Source organism: Erinaceus europaeus, chromosome 2 (assembly GCF_950295315.1).
Source record: "Erinaceus europaeus chromosome 2, mEriEur2.1, whole genome shotgun sequence".
In the NCBI taxonomy this organism is placed as follows: Eukaryota; Metazoa; Chordata; class Mammalia; order Eulipotyphla; family Erinaceidae; genus Erinaceus; species Erinaceus europaeus.
The window spans coordinates 14,357,106-14,373,084 of NC_080163.1; the positions used below are offsets into that span (position 1 = coordinate 14,357,106).

Consider the following 15,979-nt stretch of genomic DNA (forward strand, 5'->3'; position numbering starts at 1 on the left):
GAGGGAGAAAGACAGGCAAAGCCAGAGGAGGCACGTCGACTGGCCTGACAGGAAAAGCCGCTGCAGCAGCAGGTGGTGCAGCCCTGGAGGCTCTTTGGCTTCCTCCACGGGGCTCCTCCATGAAGCATCCAATGGACGGCAAGGAGCCGGGACTTCCGGGTGGCAGCGCGTCACTTCCGGCTGCGCCGGAAATGCCCCCTGGCAAGAGGTGACAATATGTCGGGTGGGATCGGGGACCTCTTGAAATTCATGCTGGATTTGGTGCTTCAGCAACACGGGAAAAATATTTAATCGGGGACTTCTCCACCAATTGCCGAGCTTTCTCGGGTTGGGGGGTAGTGGGAAGCTGGAATTGGGCTATGAACAGCCGCTTGGCGGGAGATCCGGGAGAGGCAGAAACTCTGGCGACAGGTTCTCGCGCAGCAGGTCGGCGGCCCAGGAAGGGATGGCGAGTGCGCATGCGCTTGTGTGCGCGCGGCGATCCCCTCCCGGCCTCCCCCCAGCGCAGCCCGGCGGGAGCGAGACCCTCTCCCTGTTCCCGGGCTGCCTCCATCCGGCTTGGGGTCCGCTCCTGTGGCCCTCCGAGGTGTTCCCCAAGAGATGCCTGTGGTTCTGCTGAGCCGAACGCCGCGGGGGATGGATCTTTACAGAAAACCAGTCTAGCGTCCTGCACCATGCTCAGAAGTGGGGGTGCCAAGCTTTGTAACACCCCCCCCCCCCCCAGCTCTTGCAAGGGGAAAAAGTGACTTTCCATCCACCAGCCCTGCATCTCATTATTTCAGTGTTCATTACCTAAAGCATCTGTGACAGAATGAGTTTCCAGGTGGGGCTTCAGTGGTAGTCAAGAAAACTATAGACAAAAAACAATCAAACAAAAACCCTGAAGACGGGGCGGGGGTTAGATAGCATAGTGGTATGTATGCAAAGAGATGCATATCTGAGGCTCTTGAGCTACCAGGTTCAATCCCCTGCACCACCAAAACCCAGAGCTGATTAGTGCTCTGGTAAAAAAAAAAAAAAAAAAAAATTTATATATAGAACAACTGAAGCAAGGCGTGCTTTGGTAAAAAAAATAAAAAGAACACTGCAACCAAGTCTAACAATTTCCAAGGCCCCAGCGCTTACCCTTAGCCTGCTAGGTGTTGGATCAGTCATAGGAAGCATCAAGTATAAATCTCTCCAGCTAGTGCAATGGATTGCTTGCTTTCCTAGATGTCGCTCAGCAGTTGAGGTAGGAACTTTCATTAACCCTAAACTCAACCCTGTTGAGTTGGTCTAGCTAGGGGTGTTTTGAGAATGCCTAGTTATTTCCCAATCCATTTTTTTTCTTCCTGCCACGAGGGCTATTGCTGGAGCTTGGCTGCTGGTACTACAAACCCACCACTCCCCGGCAGCCATTTTTTCCTTTTCTCTTTCTATTTTGCTTTTGATAGGGTTGAGAAATATTGAGAGGGTAAGAGAAAGATAAGATACCTGCAGCCCCCCTTCATCATTCGTGAAGCCTCCCTGCTACACGTGGGAAGTGGAGGCTCAAATCTGGATCCTTGCGCTTGCTTGGTAATATGTGGGATCCACCAGGACCCCTCCCATTCCTATCTCAACTCACAAGTCAGTATGATATGGAGATAAAAACCACGAGTAGCTTTGATGTTTGCTGAGTTTGTCAATATGTTCTGAACCCATTTTAATTTTTTTTGGTTTTTTGGTATAAAAATTATCTTGGGGGCAGAGGTAGAAAGCATAATGGTTATGCCAAGACTCTTCATGCCTGAGGCTCCAGAGTCCCAGGTTCATTCCCCCACACAAGTCAGAGCTGAGCAGTGCTCTGGTAAAAAATAAATTACCCTTATTTACTCATTGTACTATTTCAAGTCATTTAATGCAGGCTTGTGCATTTACCTACACTGAACTTTTAGAAAACTCAGTTTTGACTAGTAGTCACGGGGCCTTGGAAAATACCTAAAATAGACTTCCTAGCTTTTTCCAAAATGGAGACCCCAAACCTCATCTGCTCTATCCTTACCTTTAGGTTGCTGATTATAATTGTTCTGCTTTATATCTGAATGCTTTTCAACCATACTTGTGACTTTCACTCCCATTTTGAATCCAAATCACCAAGTTAGCCTTGGTCTCTATTTGCCTTCCAGTCTCATTTCAGTAATACTTTAGATGCCCCTCTGCTTAATCACTTGCAAGGAACATCCTCAGACATTGTGATCAATGAAATTTCTTAAAGAGTTCAGGAGTTAGGGTCCTTTCCCTAGTATTGTTTCTACCAGTTAACATTACTAGAGTAAACCTTCCATCATTCCCAATACTTTTTCCATCTTTATAAATTCTATCTTGCATAAGGCTTTTTCAGCCAAGTTCCAGATACTATTACCATGACTGACTTCCAACCTGACTTCCCTGAACAGATGACCTCACCATTGTACCCTGTAACCCCACCTCTCCAGAGTCCTGCCCTACTAGGGAAAGATAGAAACAGGCTTAAGAGTATGGACAGACCTACCAGTGCCCATGTCTAGCAGAGAAGCAATGACAGAAGCCAGACCTCCCACCTTCTGCATGCCATAATGATCCTGGGTCCATGCTCTCAGAAGGATAAAGAATAGGGAAGCTGCCAATGGAAGTGATGGGATACAGAACTCTAGTGGTGGGAACTGTACCTCTCTTACCCTACAGTCTTGTTCATTATTATTAAATCAATTAAAAATCTGACTGTAGGACAAGAGAGCACCATCAGATATAATAGACCTAAATGTCTGATGCAGAAGAGGTCCCTGGTTCAAACCCAGGCAGCACCGTAAGCCAGAGCAGAGCAAAAGTAGTTAAGTTTTCCACAAAGAAAAATTCCATGTCCATGTAACTTTTTAAATTTTATTATTTTTTTTGTCCATATGGTTTTACAGATTTTATCCAAATATTTAAGGAAAAAAAACAATACCAATTCTATACATATTCTTAAAAATTAAAATGAAACTGTTGAACAAGAAATTAAAGTCAGTTCAAGTTGTAACAAGCTTATTATGTCTCTGGTTCTTCAATCTGCTTACACCGCTGGAGGGTTATACTATTACTCTGTGCTTCACAAGAGCAGTTCAGAAGACAGACCTAAAGAAGCACTTGAACTGTCTGTTGCCTCCAGCAGAGGGCACACGTTTTAGACACATTTGTTTAGTGTCATGATCTTCCATTTAGCAGGCAACAACATGGGTGCAAGTGCGCGCGCACACGTACTCTTGGAATGCTTTACATTTTCTACGAATAGGAACTAAAATAACTTGTGACACAATTAGTCACTTTTGCCCATACACAAGAGAACTGCCTCAAACACATCCTCACAGGTCCTGTATTTGGCTGAGCTCACAAATACATTAGAACCTGTAGCTTCCCATCACTTTCCAGGCTCTCCTCTCTGGCTCAGCTTTCTCCTGGTGAGGCATCAGACTCTTCTGTCAGCGCTTCGGCCACGGCCACGACCACCCTGGCTTCGTACTTTGCCAAAGTACCGACCCCCAGCACCATAGGGGCCAGAGCTCCGGCCTCCAATGTTTCCTTTCATGGGTCCGAAGCCGGAAGAGTGACGGTTGTAGCCGCCAAAATCGCCATAGCCTCCCCCACCTCCAAAACCACTTCTGTCATAGCCAAATCCATCATAGCCGTCACCTCGGCCACCGTACCCACCACCACCACCGAAGCCATCGTTCCCACCGAAACCTCCACGACCACGGCCACGGCGGCCTCTCTGTCTGGACAAAGCAGTGGCGATCTCTTGCTTCGATAAAGCTTTCCTGACTTCACAGTGGTGGCCGTTCACGGTGTGGTATTTCTGGATCACGATCTTGTCTACCACGTCGTGGTCATCAAAGGTGACAAAAGCAAAACCTCTCTTCCTGCCACTGCCTCGCTCAGTCATGATCTCAATCTCTTCAATCTTGCCAAACTGCTCAAAGTAGTCTCTTAGGTGGTGTTCTTCTGTGTCTTCCTTCACGCCCCCAACAAAGATCTTGTTCACTGTCAAGTGAGCACCGGGCCTGTGAGAATCTTCTCTGGAGAGAGCCCTCTTGGGTGCCACCACTCTGCCATCCACCCTGTGTGGCTTTGCGTTCATGACGGCATCTGCCTCCGCCACAGTGGCGTAGGTAACAAAGCCAAAGCCTCGGGAGCCCTTAGTGTCTGGGTCTCTCATGACCTCACAGTCGGTGACTGTCCCCCACTGCTCAAAATGGCTCCTCAAACTCTCACTGGTGGTGTCAAAGTTCAGACCGCCAATGAAGAGTTTCCGCAGCTGCTCTGGCTCCTTAGAAGACTGGGACTTAGACATGATGGCAGCTCAAGGAGAGACCTCAATGATACCAGCAATGTCAATGAAATAGCAATGTTCACAGCAAAGATTTGTGCTTTGTTCAACCACAAGAACAAAACAGTAAAAAAAAAGAAAAAGAAAAAGAAAAAGAAAAAAACTAAGAGTCTTATTTATAATGTTTTGTCGTCGTCAACCTTGACAGGCCTCCCTGCCCTTGGAACGTCGTTGAGATCAAAATCACCAGCACGGAATTTTGAGAACCACCGCTCACACTCACATTCTTCTGGCGCACTCTCGCTGTAGACTTGACGCAACTTTTCATAAGCTTGATGTGCATTCTTCCCTTTATTAAAGTAAAACAGTAGCATATGGCGAAAATGCAGAGTTTGGTCTTCCATCTTCACTTGTAAAATCTTCAAGACTTAACCAAATCATTCAGATTTCTTTTTTGTTTAATGAGGCTAGAACTGTCCCCTGTGAAACAACATATCAAACGACAGGTATCAGTAGATGCAAATGCCTCTGGTACTTCCAAAATTGAACTAGTGTCATCTGTTGCAAAAATGCAGCTGACTTTGGTAACCCAATAAAAATGTAATTAAGAAGGATGATAAGAGGACCTAGTGGGGGTTGTATTGTTATATGGGAAACTGGGAATGTTATGCATGTATTTACTGTTGAATGTAAAACATTAATTCCCCAAAAAGGAAAAATTAAATTAAAAAACAAGCAAACAAACAAACAAACAATGTAATTAAAAGGATCTGAGACTAATTTTCAGCTTAGCTAAAAATTCTCTTAAGACTTACTGTAATACAGTGTGACACACATGAAATTTTACAAGTCTCAATGTGGTATCTTTCCCAGCATCAACTCTTTTGATGCTATCATGTAAGAAATATGCTGATCCTCAGTAATACAGACATGGAATTTATAGAATACTTGCAAAAAATAGAAGTCGCCTGACAAAGCATCTTGGTGGAACAAGCCTGCTTTATATTAATAGTGTAAGGAAAGAGTCGTACAAATCGGTTCAGACTTGCAAAGGAACCGAAGTCGTAGGCTTACTGGTGAAACTGAAAGGATAAAAATGTTCTGTCATTCTCGGTGTGTGGGGGCTTACAGCATTATCTGGCAGCTAAAATTCAGCTATGCTTGAGATACTCTATTGTACATTCTGTCTGTGCACTTCATGCAACATGAAGAACAAGACAAGCAAGAGCTGAACTGATCAGAAAGCAGAACTCAATTCTCTTGGATTAAGTTTCTTTCTCTTAGTACTATGACAAACAGGTATCATCATCTAGCCAAGTGGTACCCAAAACAAAACAGACGCTGAAAGGTGGTGCAATGGATCCAGCATTGGGACTCTCAAGCACAATGTCCTAAGTTTTGTTCTTGGCATTCTTATGTCAGAATGCTACTTCCTGCTCTTGCTCACAAGAAATAAATCTTAAAGGCGTTAATGATAGAAAGTCAGGCTTCTTTAAAAAGAGGGACCAGTAAAGTTTATCTTGTAGTGGACATCGAACTGTGGACAGAAATGAATGAGGACAAGCCAGACCTCTCAACACTGGGGAAGGACCTTCAGAAGAGTCCAGCATAAAGGACCCTGTCTCCCGGGAAGACAGAGGCTAGTGTAGCGAGGAAGTCAGGTGAGTGCACCAAGGTGGATGAGGAGGTTAGAAGGGTGAGGCAGAGATAGGTCACTCGGGACACATTCTCAAGTTTGAGATTTTCCTAAGCTATTGAGAAACTTGTGGAAGTTTTTAAGAACACCCACAGTACAGTTTAAAATTGTAAAAGCCAAGAGGAATGGAAGAACGGGAACCAAGCAGGTAAGTGATGATTGTGGTATCAACCTGGAGATAGCTAGAAGGATGGGACAAGCACTACGTGTCATTAGGCTATAATTTGGAAGCGTCACTTATTGGGCCTGTTAATAATTTAGATCTGGGACATGACAGAAAAAGAGGTCTATATATTTCCTTATACACAGTGTTAACTTGCTTCACACCAAAAGCAGAATCCATTAGAAGAAATTCACACTACATCAAAATTAAACCTTTCAAGTGGTGAGAGATTCTTAAGGAGATGGGAAAGATGAACTACACACTGGGAAAAGGTACTTGAATACTAGTTATCTGAGAAAGTAAACATAAAGACCTCTCAAAATCCAACAGTAGGGTCATGGACATGGCACAACAGATTTCCATGCCCAAGGCACCAGAGCTTCCCAGATTCAAACCCTGATACTACCCTAAGTCAGAGATAGGCAGTGTTCTGGTAAAAGCAAACAGACCAGAAAACAAGCAATCCAATTAGTACATGGCAAAGGGACTGACAAGATATTTACAGGGCACGTAAATACCAGAAAGGACATTAAGAAGATAGAGTACTCATATGCTGCTGGTCAGAATATGAATTTACACTGGTTCTCTGTTAAACAGTTTGGCAGTTTTGCAGAAAACTAAAAATGCAGGGAGTCGGGTGGTAGCGCAGATGGTTAACTGCAGGTCTGCAGGTGTCTGTCTCTCTCTCCCCCGTCTTCCCTTCCTCTCTCCATTTCTCTCTGTCCTATCCAACAACAACAATAACTACAACAATAAAACAACAAGGGCGACAAAAGGGAATATTAAAAAAGAAACTAAAACTACAACTATCATGTAAGGCAGCAATTGCACTTTGGGCTCACTACCCACCCCCAAAAGTATTTACAGTCTGATCATAAACACTAATATTATTTATAACAGGCAAAAATGTTAATAGAAACATCTAGTCAAAGTAACTGAGGAAGACATAAACAAGAACAAAGAGAAATCTGGAAACACATTTTATGACTTTCACTGGACAACTGGTTAGACAAATCAGAGTACATCCTTCTAGTGGAATTCTGCTCCAAAGTGAAAAATGAGCTTTCATATACATACATGGGTCAAAATGATTAGATCTCCAGAGAATTACACTACTAATCCCCCAAAACTATGTTATCAAACACTGCTCATAAAATAATAAAACTAGACACAACTCTGGTGATGTGAACTGTGTGGAATTGTATGTGTTCTTTTACAATCTTGCTAATCATATTAAACCACAAATAAAAAATATAGCATTCCATTAACCCCAATAAAAATATAGTATTAAAATAAAAAAACTCTGGTGATCTCTGGGAGGTGGAGGGTGGGGACACAACTTTGGTGGTGGGTGTGGAAGCATATACTGTAATCTTAGAATCTTATAAGCTACTATTAATCACAAATTAAAACATGACCAAAAAAAAAAAGTCTGAGAGGGACAAAAGGAAATATTCTACCATTGTCCACATGGGAGCCGCCATGGTGTGCCACTATTGAGAAATGAGTAAGGGGCACTTTTAATTTTGCTTTAATTTTTTTTTTTTTTTTTTAACCAGAGCACTGCTCATCTCTAGCTTATGGTAGTGTGGGAGACTGAACCTGGGACCTGAGAGCCTCAGGCATGAAAGTCTTTTTGCATAACCATTATGCTATACCCCTACCCTTGATTAAAATTTCTTACAACTGTACTGTCTGTTAAAACTAGATGGTAATCTATAATTAAAATAAAAAGCTTAATTATTTACTATTTTGTACTTGACATGGTTCAGACCTAGGTATGTTTTCAGTTAAATATACATGACTTAAGAGGGTACAAAAACTCATGTACAACATTCCAAAGTAAAATTAATGATCGCCTTAGTAGGAACTGTGCAAACAGTAGAGGGCAGATTAACTCAGATTCTGTCAGTTACTCTGACCACTTTGAAGGTCTCAAAAGACAGCTTAGAGACTGGAGAATTCAAAGATTCTCCAGGGTGGACACACAGATCCTTAGGGTGTAACACTACCGCCCCATTAAGTGGCAAAGAGTGGGCCTTCTTCACCATAATTCAAAAGGTTTGTGTCTGTTTAAAAAAAAAAAAATTTTAAGTTTTGTTTTCTGAGAGGGAGAGAGAAGGCAGAGCACAGCTCGGTGCTGGTTTATGGTGGAACTGGGGATTGAATCTGGGATCTCAGAGCCTCTGGCATGAAAGTCTTGCACAACCATTGTGCTGTCTCCCTAGACCCCAAAGAAGGATTTAAGGAGACCAGTGAGACAAGTTAAGGACTGGAGGCCATAGGAGTGTTAACGCCCCAAAGACCTGAGTTACAGAACAGCTGGGTAATTCCTCAGATGGCAGAAATAGAAGGGGTAGTGTGTGTGTTAAGTAGTCATCTCACAATAGCTCTGCTGGTTTTCAGAACTCCAGCAGTGAAACACTGCTCCGAGTCTGCAGGGAAAGCCATGTGTTTTCAATAACCAAGTGTAGATCAGTCACTCAAGGCAGTCAGCAAGCTCCTTCTTAGGTTACCTAGGTTACATCCAGAAAGATGGCCCAGAAGGGCAAAGGGTCTCCTGCAAGAAGCAGCCATGTGCTAAACCAAAGCAAGGACTGGTAGGAACATAGATGCACCTGAACTTTGTCACAGGAACCCGACTGGGGAGATGGCTTCATGGTTTCACCATAAACTGCTCATAAAGAGTTCCATTTCTTGGCGTATTGCACCAAAGTAAAAGTCTCTGGGATGGGTGGGTGGGTGGGGAGAATACAGGTCCATGAAAGATGATGAATGACATAGTGGGGGTTGTATTGTTAAATGGGAATCTGGGGAATGTTATGCATGTACAAACTATTGTATTTACTGTTGAATGTAAAACATTAATTCCCCAATAAAGAAATAAATTATTAAAAAAAAAAATCGACAACATGTCACTGGTTCCACCCGTAAGCTCTAGACACACCTCAAGAGATGGGAAAGCTTGAGGCCAGGGCACGCAGTGAGGCCCACCCATGTCTCCCAGTCTGGCTGTCCCCTCTCAGCAGAGTCCCGCCCCTGACACTAGCTCACTCCACCCACCAGGCAATCTGATCCCCCCACAAGTCCCGCCCTTAGCATTAGCTCCAACTGCACCAGGCCCTTGGCATAGGCCCCGCCCATCATGAGCCCCGCCCCTACCTACACTTGCCCCCCCCCCAAAGAGTTCCATTTCTGTGACAGCCACAACCTCTTAGATCAGTATTTCCTAAACAGTGTTTTGAAAAAGAGTTAATTTAAATGTATAACATCAGCTAAACTACCAAACAGGCCAATGGAGCACCCCAGCCCCCCCAAAAAAAGGGAAGGAACAGCTATGCTCATATCTGACACGGTAGACCTTAAAATAAATAAAAAATTTAAAAGATAGGGATGGACATTACTTAGTGCTCAGAGGATCAATTAATCAAGAGGATGTAATGATTATCAACACCTATGCACCCACGGAGAGGCCATCTAAATACATCAAACATCTACTGAAAAAGCTACAATAATATATTAACAGCAACACAGTAATTGTAGGGGACTTCAATACCCCACTCTCTCAACTTGACAGAGCATCCAGGCAGAAAATCAACAAAGAAACAAAGGAGCTAAATAAAGAGATAGATAAACTAAAACTATCGGTCATTTTCAGAGTAAAAATTGTGATTTCACCATTTTTAGCCCATCCTGGATGGAGCTTGAAGAAATCATGTTAAGTGAAATAAGTCAGAAACAGGAGGATGAATATGAGATGATCTCATTCACAGACAAAAGTCGAAAAACAAGATCAGAAGAGAAAACAGTAAGCAGAACCTGGACTGGAGTTGGTGTATTGCACCAAAGTAAAAGACTCTGGGGTGGGTGGTGGGACTGGTGGTGGTGCGGGGTGAGGGTTCAGGTCCTGGAACAGGATGGCAGAGGACCTAGTGGGGGTTGTATTGTTGTGTGGAAAAATGAGAAATGCTATACATGTGCAGCCTATTGCATTCACTGTCAGCTGTAAAACATTAACCCCCCCCATTAAAAACATCAGCTAAATATACAAGGTTCCAATACTATATAACGGAGACAGTATCAATTTAGTAATATTTTTTCCTTCAGAATGCCTCCACAATTACCTTCACTTCTGGTTTACTTGAACCTTGGGAGAGCCTATACTATAGGTTTGACCAATGTAGAGTTGAGGTTATCTCCATGGAGAGAGAATAAGCAGAGTGGGAGACAAAAAGTGTGAGCAGCCTGTCTCCAAAAGGACTTTTAGCTTCATGCTTACAACCAGCTTGGGGCCAGAAGGGAAACTGTGGGTGCGGGTAGACAGTGTTATAACGGTTATGCAGACTATCATGCCTCAGGCTAAGTCCCAGGTTCAACCTCCACACCACCATAAGCCAGAACAGAGAAGTGCTCTGATGGGGGGGGGGGGGATCTAAAAGACAAAAATACATTTTGATGGCTAAACCAAGACTTAAAATCACCTAATTTCCAATATCTAAGATTGATATGGGGGGGGGGGAGCATGAATTGATTTCTGAATACATACTACAAATCCTGCTTATTGAATAATTAAAATAGAAAAGTTATCTTATACATCATAGTAATTTTTCAAAGCACACTGTCAGTGCATACGAGTGTGTGTGTATGTGCACACACAAACATGTACTTATGGGATTATGTGCTTCTCTCTAGTAATGCGACTCTTGTAGATACAGGTGAGGGTGAGTTGCTTCCTAGGTTTTTTTTGGGGTTGTGGTTCACCTGGTTGAGTGCACGGTACACTGCTCAAGATCCCCACCTACATGGGAAAGTTTTTCAAGTGGTGAAGCAGGGCTGCAGGTGTCTCCCTCCCCCTCTCGATTTCTGGCTGTCTTTATGCAATAAATAAAAATATATATATTTTTTCCTGAATCAGTCTACTTACTGTGAAGTAACTATTTTGGTTTGAACCAAGTCTTACTATATGTAAGGGTCAGACTTTAGAGAAGCAGAACTTCAGTCTGAATTATTTTTATAGATTTCCTTTTATTTTTGGATAAAAATAGAAACTGACAGGGGAGGGGGTGAATAAGAAAAGAGAGAGCTTTCACCACACTTGAGGGCCTGGGTGTGCGTGTGCACTGTAACACTTGTGCTCTGCTCCAGTTTGAAGTTTAAGAATTCAACTCTTACCTAGGATGAGTAAAGACCAGTTTTTTTCTCTTCAGCAAAGCTTTTTCAAGTTTCTGTAACCACTGGTTAAAACTGTTTTGATATACTGTATACAGACCATAAAAGTGTAGAAGGAAAAACAGCAGATATAATTCAAGTCAGAAGGAAGTCTGAATGACCAGTGCTTAGGTAGTGGATACTAAGTCTCCCCATTTCTAAATAATCTGATGTAAGTGAACAGAGAAAGTTGGAAATGAAGGGAGGTTGAGTCTTATCATGTTTTTAAGTTGTAACCTGTAACAGATTTTAGCATGTTAGTCATAAATTGGTTTTAATTTCTCTATCTCAAGCATATAACAGATTTTAGCATGTTAGTCATAAATTGGTTTTAATTTCTCTATCTCAAGCATATATACAAGAATTGCCTTTTTGTAGTTATTTGAAACCTCTTAGGTATTTAAATTCTAAATATTGTGAGATCACAACATTTGCATTGGCTAGAATAATATTTTGAGTAATATACAGAATTAAATCTAGTGTGTGGTGGTTTGATGCAAACTAACTTGCATATTCCTAACCCAAATCTCTAAAATAGTGGTCTCACTTATAATTCTTAAATGGTACAATGTTAATTAGCACTCGGGAAATTCTTATTTTGTCAATACCTCTTGAATACAGACCTTACAGAAAACATTTTCTTTTCCTAATTGCTTTTAGCATTTCAAATTCTGGATGGAGAAAATAACTTTAATAATTAAGTTGTACAAATAATTATGAATACATATAAAGAGTTTATTTATTTATTAATGAGATAGGAGAAGAGAAAGATCAGACATCACTCTGGTACATATGCTGCCAGGGATTGACTTGGGACCTCCTGTTTGAGTCTAATGCTTTACCCACTGCGCCACTTCATGGACCACTGGTAGCTACCCAAGTATTTGCTTCATAAACAATTACATTTCTTATGTAAATATGGTGATTTTTCTTAAAGAGAGCACTATATAATTTTATATATACAGGCATTTCACTTACCTTGACAAGCTTTTAACTCAACTTTTTCTATAACACAGATACAGTGACCTGTTTAAAAATAAATTATAGGATACATTACTTTCCTGTAAGACAATAGCTGGTTTCACCAACTCTCATCCCATTTATTATTACCTATCCTCATTTATTTATTCAATCTTTTCTAGTTTCAGAAAGAGTATGACAGGTGCCAGGGTTTGAAGCCCTCTAATCTAACAAGTGGGTTATCTCCTGGCCTCATACCCTGCCAACCTTTACAACAGCTGCACTGTCAGAGTTTCCAATGCATAAGGAATGCTTCAGGAATTGCACAGAATTCTTTGAAAAACGGGGGGACTAGAAAGTTTGTTTTGTGGTAGAACAGAGGCCCAGCATGGGTGAAACAACGGATTCAATCCCAGGCTTTATCTGAGCAACAAAGACAAAACCATCAGTGGTGGGAAATTGCTGTTTCATTAATGTTAAGTCACTAACAAACAACCACAACAAAAAAATAGTGTTTTGCTCTCTCATTAAAGAAACAAAGGTGGGGGAGATAACACAGTGGTTATGCAAACGGACTCTAGGGAGGCTCCACTAAAGAACTTGAGGCATGCAAGTCTTTGCTCTAGCTGTTGAGCTAGTCCCCCAACTGCTTAAAAGTATTACTTTCAGGGAGTCTGGTTAAGCGCACATGGCACAAAGCTCAAGGACCCGCTTAAGGATCCCGGTTCCAGCCTCCGGCTCCCCACCTGCTGGGGTTTCGCTTCACAGGTGGTGAAGCAGGTCTGCAGGTGTCTATCTTTCTCTCCCCGTCTTCCCCTCCTCTCTCCACTTCTCTGTCCTACCCAACAACGATGATATCAGTTACTACAACAATAAAACAACAAGGGCAACAAAAGGAAATATTCAAAAATATGTGTATTCAACCAAGGGTGCCACCACCCAGCCCCTTTAGAACCCATCTTTAAAAAGGGAAAGTATTATTATTTTTTATATTTATTTATTCTCTTTTTGTTGCCCTTGTTGTTTAACATTGTCGTGGTTATTCTTGTTATTATTGATGTCGTTGTATTATTTTTAAAGCCTTTTCTCTCTTGATAAAAATTTTAAGATGTTACCTGGCCCATCAAGTGGTGTAGCGAATAAAGCACCAGGGTCTTAGCTTGACCTCTGACATCCCATGTGCCACAGCAGTACCCTGACTCCCTCACATAAATAAATAAATAACAATCAATTAATAGAGGTTCGCGGGCTAGTGCACATATTTGAAGAGAAATTTCCCTCCCCCTGGGCTTTGTAGTATGAAACTTTCAAACATAACAATCAATTAATAGAGGTTCGCGGGCTAGTGCACATATTTGAAGAGAAATTTCCCTCTCCCTGGGCTTTGTAGTATGAAACTTTCAAACAGTTGTTCTCTGTGGCCTCAAAGACAAGGAGTATTTGACCTCAATGACATTTACACAACACCATAAATCATCTTTTTTTATACATCAATTTAGAAAAAAGCGAAGAATAATAAGCATTTCCCACATTTATCTATGGGCTTTCTTTTTGGCCTGTTTTTTGAAACTCTACAGTCCCTTTGTGACTGCTTCCCCCTCACCCCCCCCTTCCTTTTATTATTTTTGTTTAAAAGATAGCAGTCTACCTTTTTATGTTCTAGATATTTTCTCTCATCTGGCTTTCACGTTAAAATGTAATACACTTTTTCTCTCTCTGTCTCTTTCCCTTTACCAGATTTACCTTAGTCTGGCGTGTGTGTGTGTGTGTGTGTGTGTGTGTGTGTGTGTGTGTCTAGGAGCCTAGGACGTGTGTGTGTGTGTGTGTGTGTGTGTGTGTGTGTCTCCGTGTCCTCAGAACCTCAGGGATGAGCGCTCCCTTTGCATAACCATCTTGCTATCTACCCCCAACCTGTAATACGACCCCCTTCACCTCCCCCCCCAGCCTCCACACACACAAAAATAATCTATCTGCTCACAAAACAGTCTTGCTTTAAGTTTTGGTGAATCACGGTTTGCCACGATTTCAAAACTGAAGCGGAGGGCCACCTGTTTGGAGCCGACTTCCACCACCGCGAGGTCCCAGGTGCTGAACAATGGGCATCGGGTGATTTTCTTCTGGAAGGACAGTCACCACCACCACCAACAACTAATTTAATTTCCAGCCGGCTTCTCAATTTTTTTTTTCTTTTTTCTTTCCGTTTTGTGCATCCCGGATTTTTTTTTTTCCTTTTCCTTTTCTTTTTCTAGCTAAGACACACGTACAAGCCCTCCCCACATTTATTTATTTATTTATTTATTTATTTATTTATTTATTTTGAAAGAAAAGTCTCTAACCTTTCACCTCTGGGACAGGAATCCGGACCCAGGACCGGCCAAGTCATTCACCCTCTATCCTGAAAAAAAGGAATCCAGGAGGAAAAAAAAAATGCATGAAAAGACAAAAGAAAACAAGCAATCCCCCCCCCCCCGCGCACCCATACCACCCCCCCCCCCAGGGATCGCGAGGTGTGGGGCAGAGCAAAAGAGAGAAAGAAAGCAAGAAAGAAAAGAAGAGAAAGAAAGAAAGAAAGGAAGGAAGGAAGGAAGGAAGGAAGGAATGGGAGAAAGGGGCTGCGGCTGTCCCCCGCCTGGAGGGAAAGTTAAATAACCCAACAAAGCCGTGGGAAGAGCCAGCGGCTGCTCTCGGCGCGGGGTGCCAGGCTTTGCCTATGAGGACAGTTTAAAAAAAAAAAATTTATCTTTCTTCCCCCGCCCTCAATTCCTAAGACCGAGGAAATCGGAGCCTCGAGAAGAGGGACCAGCAGGAAAAAAAAAAAAAAAAAAAAAAACCGAAAACCACCACCAGGCCGCTCAGCTCAGCGACCCCTAGCTTGGCTCCAAGACCCGAGGCCGTAAGTTGGGGGTGGGGAGGAGAAAGAACGAAAGCCGCGCAATTTAAAAAAAAAAAAAAATGGCAACTGGGGACGACCAGGCAAAAAAAAAAATCAATACATCGAGACATCCTGAGAAACGGGGCGACTCTACCGAGAGAGGGTGAGGCCCCAGGAGAGAGAGAGAGAGAGAGAAAGAAAGAAAGAGAGAGAAAGAGAGAGAGAAAGACGAACGCAGAGGCCCCGTTCCAACCGGCTCGACGAGAAAAGCCGCTACTCCGGGCGGCGCGGCCCTTTCAGGCGCCGTGGCTTCCCCCCGCGAGGCTTCTCCATGAAGCGTCAAATGGCGTGCGCCCGTGAGAGAGGACTTCCGGGCGCCTCTGCGTCACTACCGGCAGCGCCGGAAGTAGCGATTGGAGAAAAAAAAAAAAAAAGATAAAGACATGCCGGCCGTCTGAAGTTCTGACCGGATCGGGTGCTCCAGTAACTCGGGAGGAAAGTTGAGCTGGAATCTCTCTGCCCAATTATCAAGCTTTCCCGGAAGGGCAGTGGCAAACCGGAGTTGGGGTATGGACAGCCGCTTGCAGGAGATCCGAGAGAGGCAGAAGCTCCGGCGACAGCTCCTCGCGCAGCAGGTCTGCGGCCCAGGGAGGGAGGGCCAGTGCGCGTGCGCGGGCGCGGGCGAGGCCGAGTGCGCATGCGCGGCGGCTCTCTACGCGGCTTCTCCGCAGCGCATCCGGGCGGGCGGGACCCCAGTTCCCGGGCTTTCCCCACCCG

The 15,979-nt window shown here is 43.2% G+C and overlaps 2 protein-coding genes across 2 annotated transcripts in view; one reads left to right on the forward strand and one right to left on the reverse strand.

Annotated features, from left to right (window-relative positions):
- Window positions 1-2,866: 2,866 nt before the first annotated feature.
- Window positions 2,867-15,807, reverse strand: LOC132533927 (heterogeneous nuclear ribonucleoprotein A1-like). The gene is made up of 4 exons (XM_060177198.1): window positions 15,670-15,807; window positions 14,667-14,725; window positions 12,349-12,396; window positions 2,867-4,783 (listed from the first exon to the last, which is right to left on the reverse strand). The coding sequence occupies exon 4, from the start codon at window positions 4,325-4,327 to the stop codon at window positions 3,446-3,448; it is 882 nt and encodes a 293-aa protein (XP_060033181.1). The 5' UTR covers window positions 4,328-4,783; window positions 12,349-12,396; window positions 14,667-14,725; window positions 15,670-15,807; the 3' UTR covers window positions 2,867-3,445.
- METTL14 (methyltransferase 14, N6-adenosine-methyltransferase subunit) overlaps window positions 15,704-15,979 on the forward strand; it is a 28,649-nt gene continuing 28,373 nt past the window's right edge. Inside the window, exon 1 of the mRNA XM_060171246.1 lies at window positions 15,704-15,837. Coding sequence (XP_060027229.1) covers window positions 15,772-15,837 — 66 coding nt within the window. The 5' untranslated portion in view covers window positions 15,704-15,771. The remainder of the gene's footprint in view (window positions 15,838-15,979) is intronic.

What these genes read in the sequence shown, in the direction of transcription:
- LOC132533927 (XM_060177198.1), bottom strand. Translation starts at nt 4,327, where the DNA reads ATGTCTAAGTCCCAGTCTTCTAAGGAGCCAGAGCAGCTGCGGAAACTC.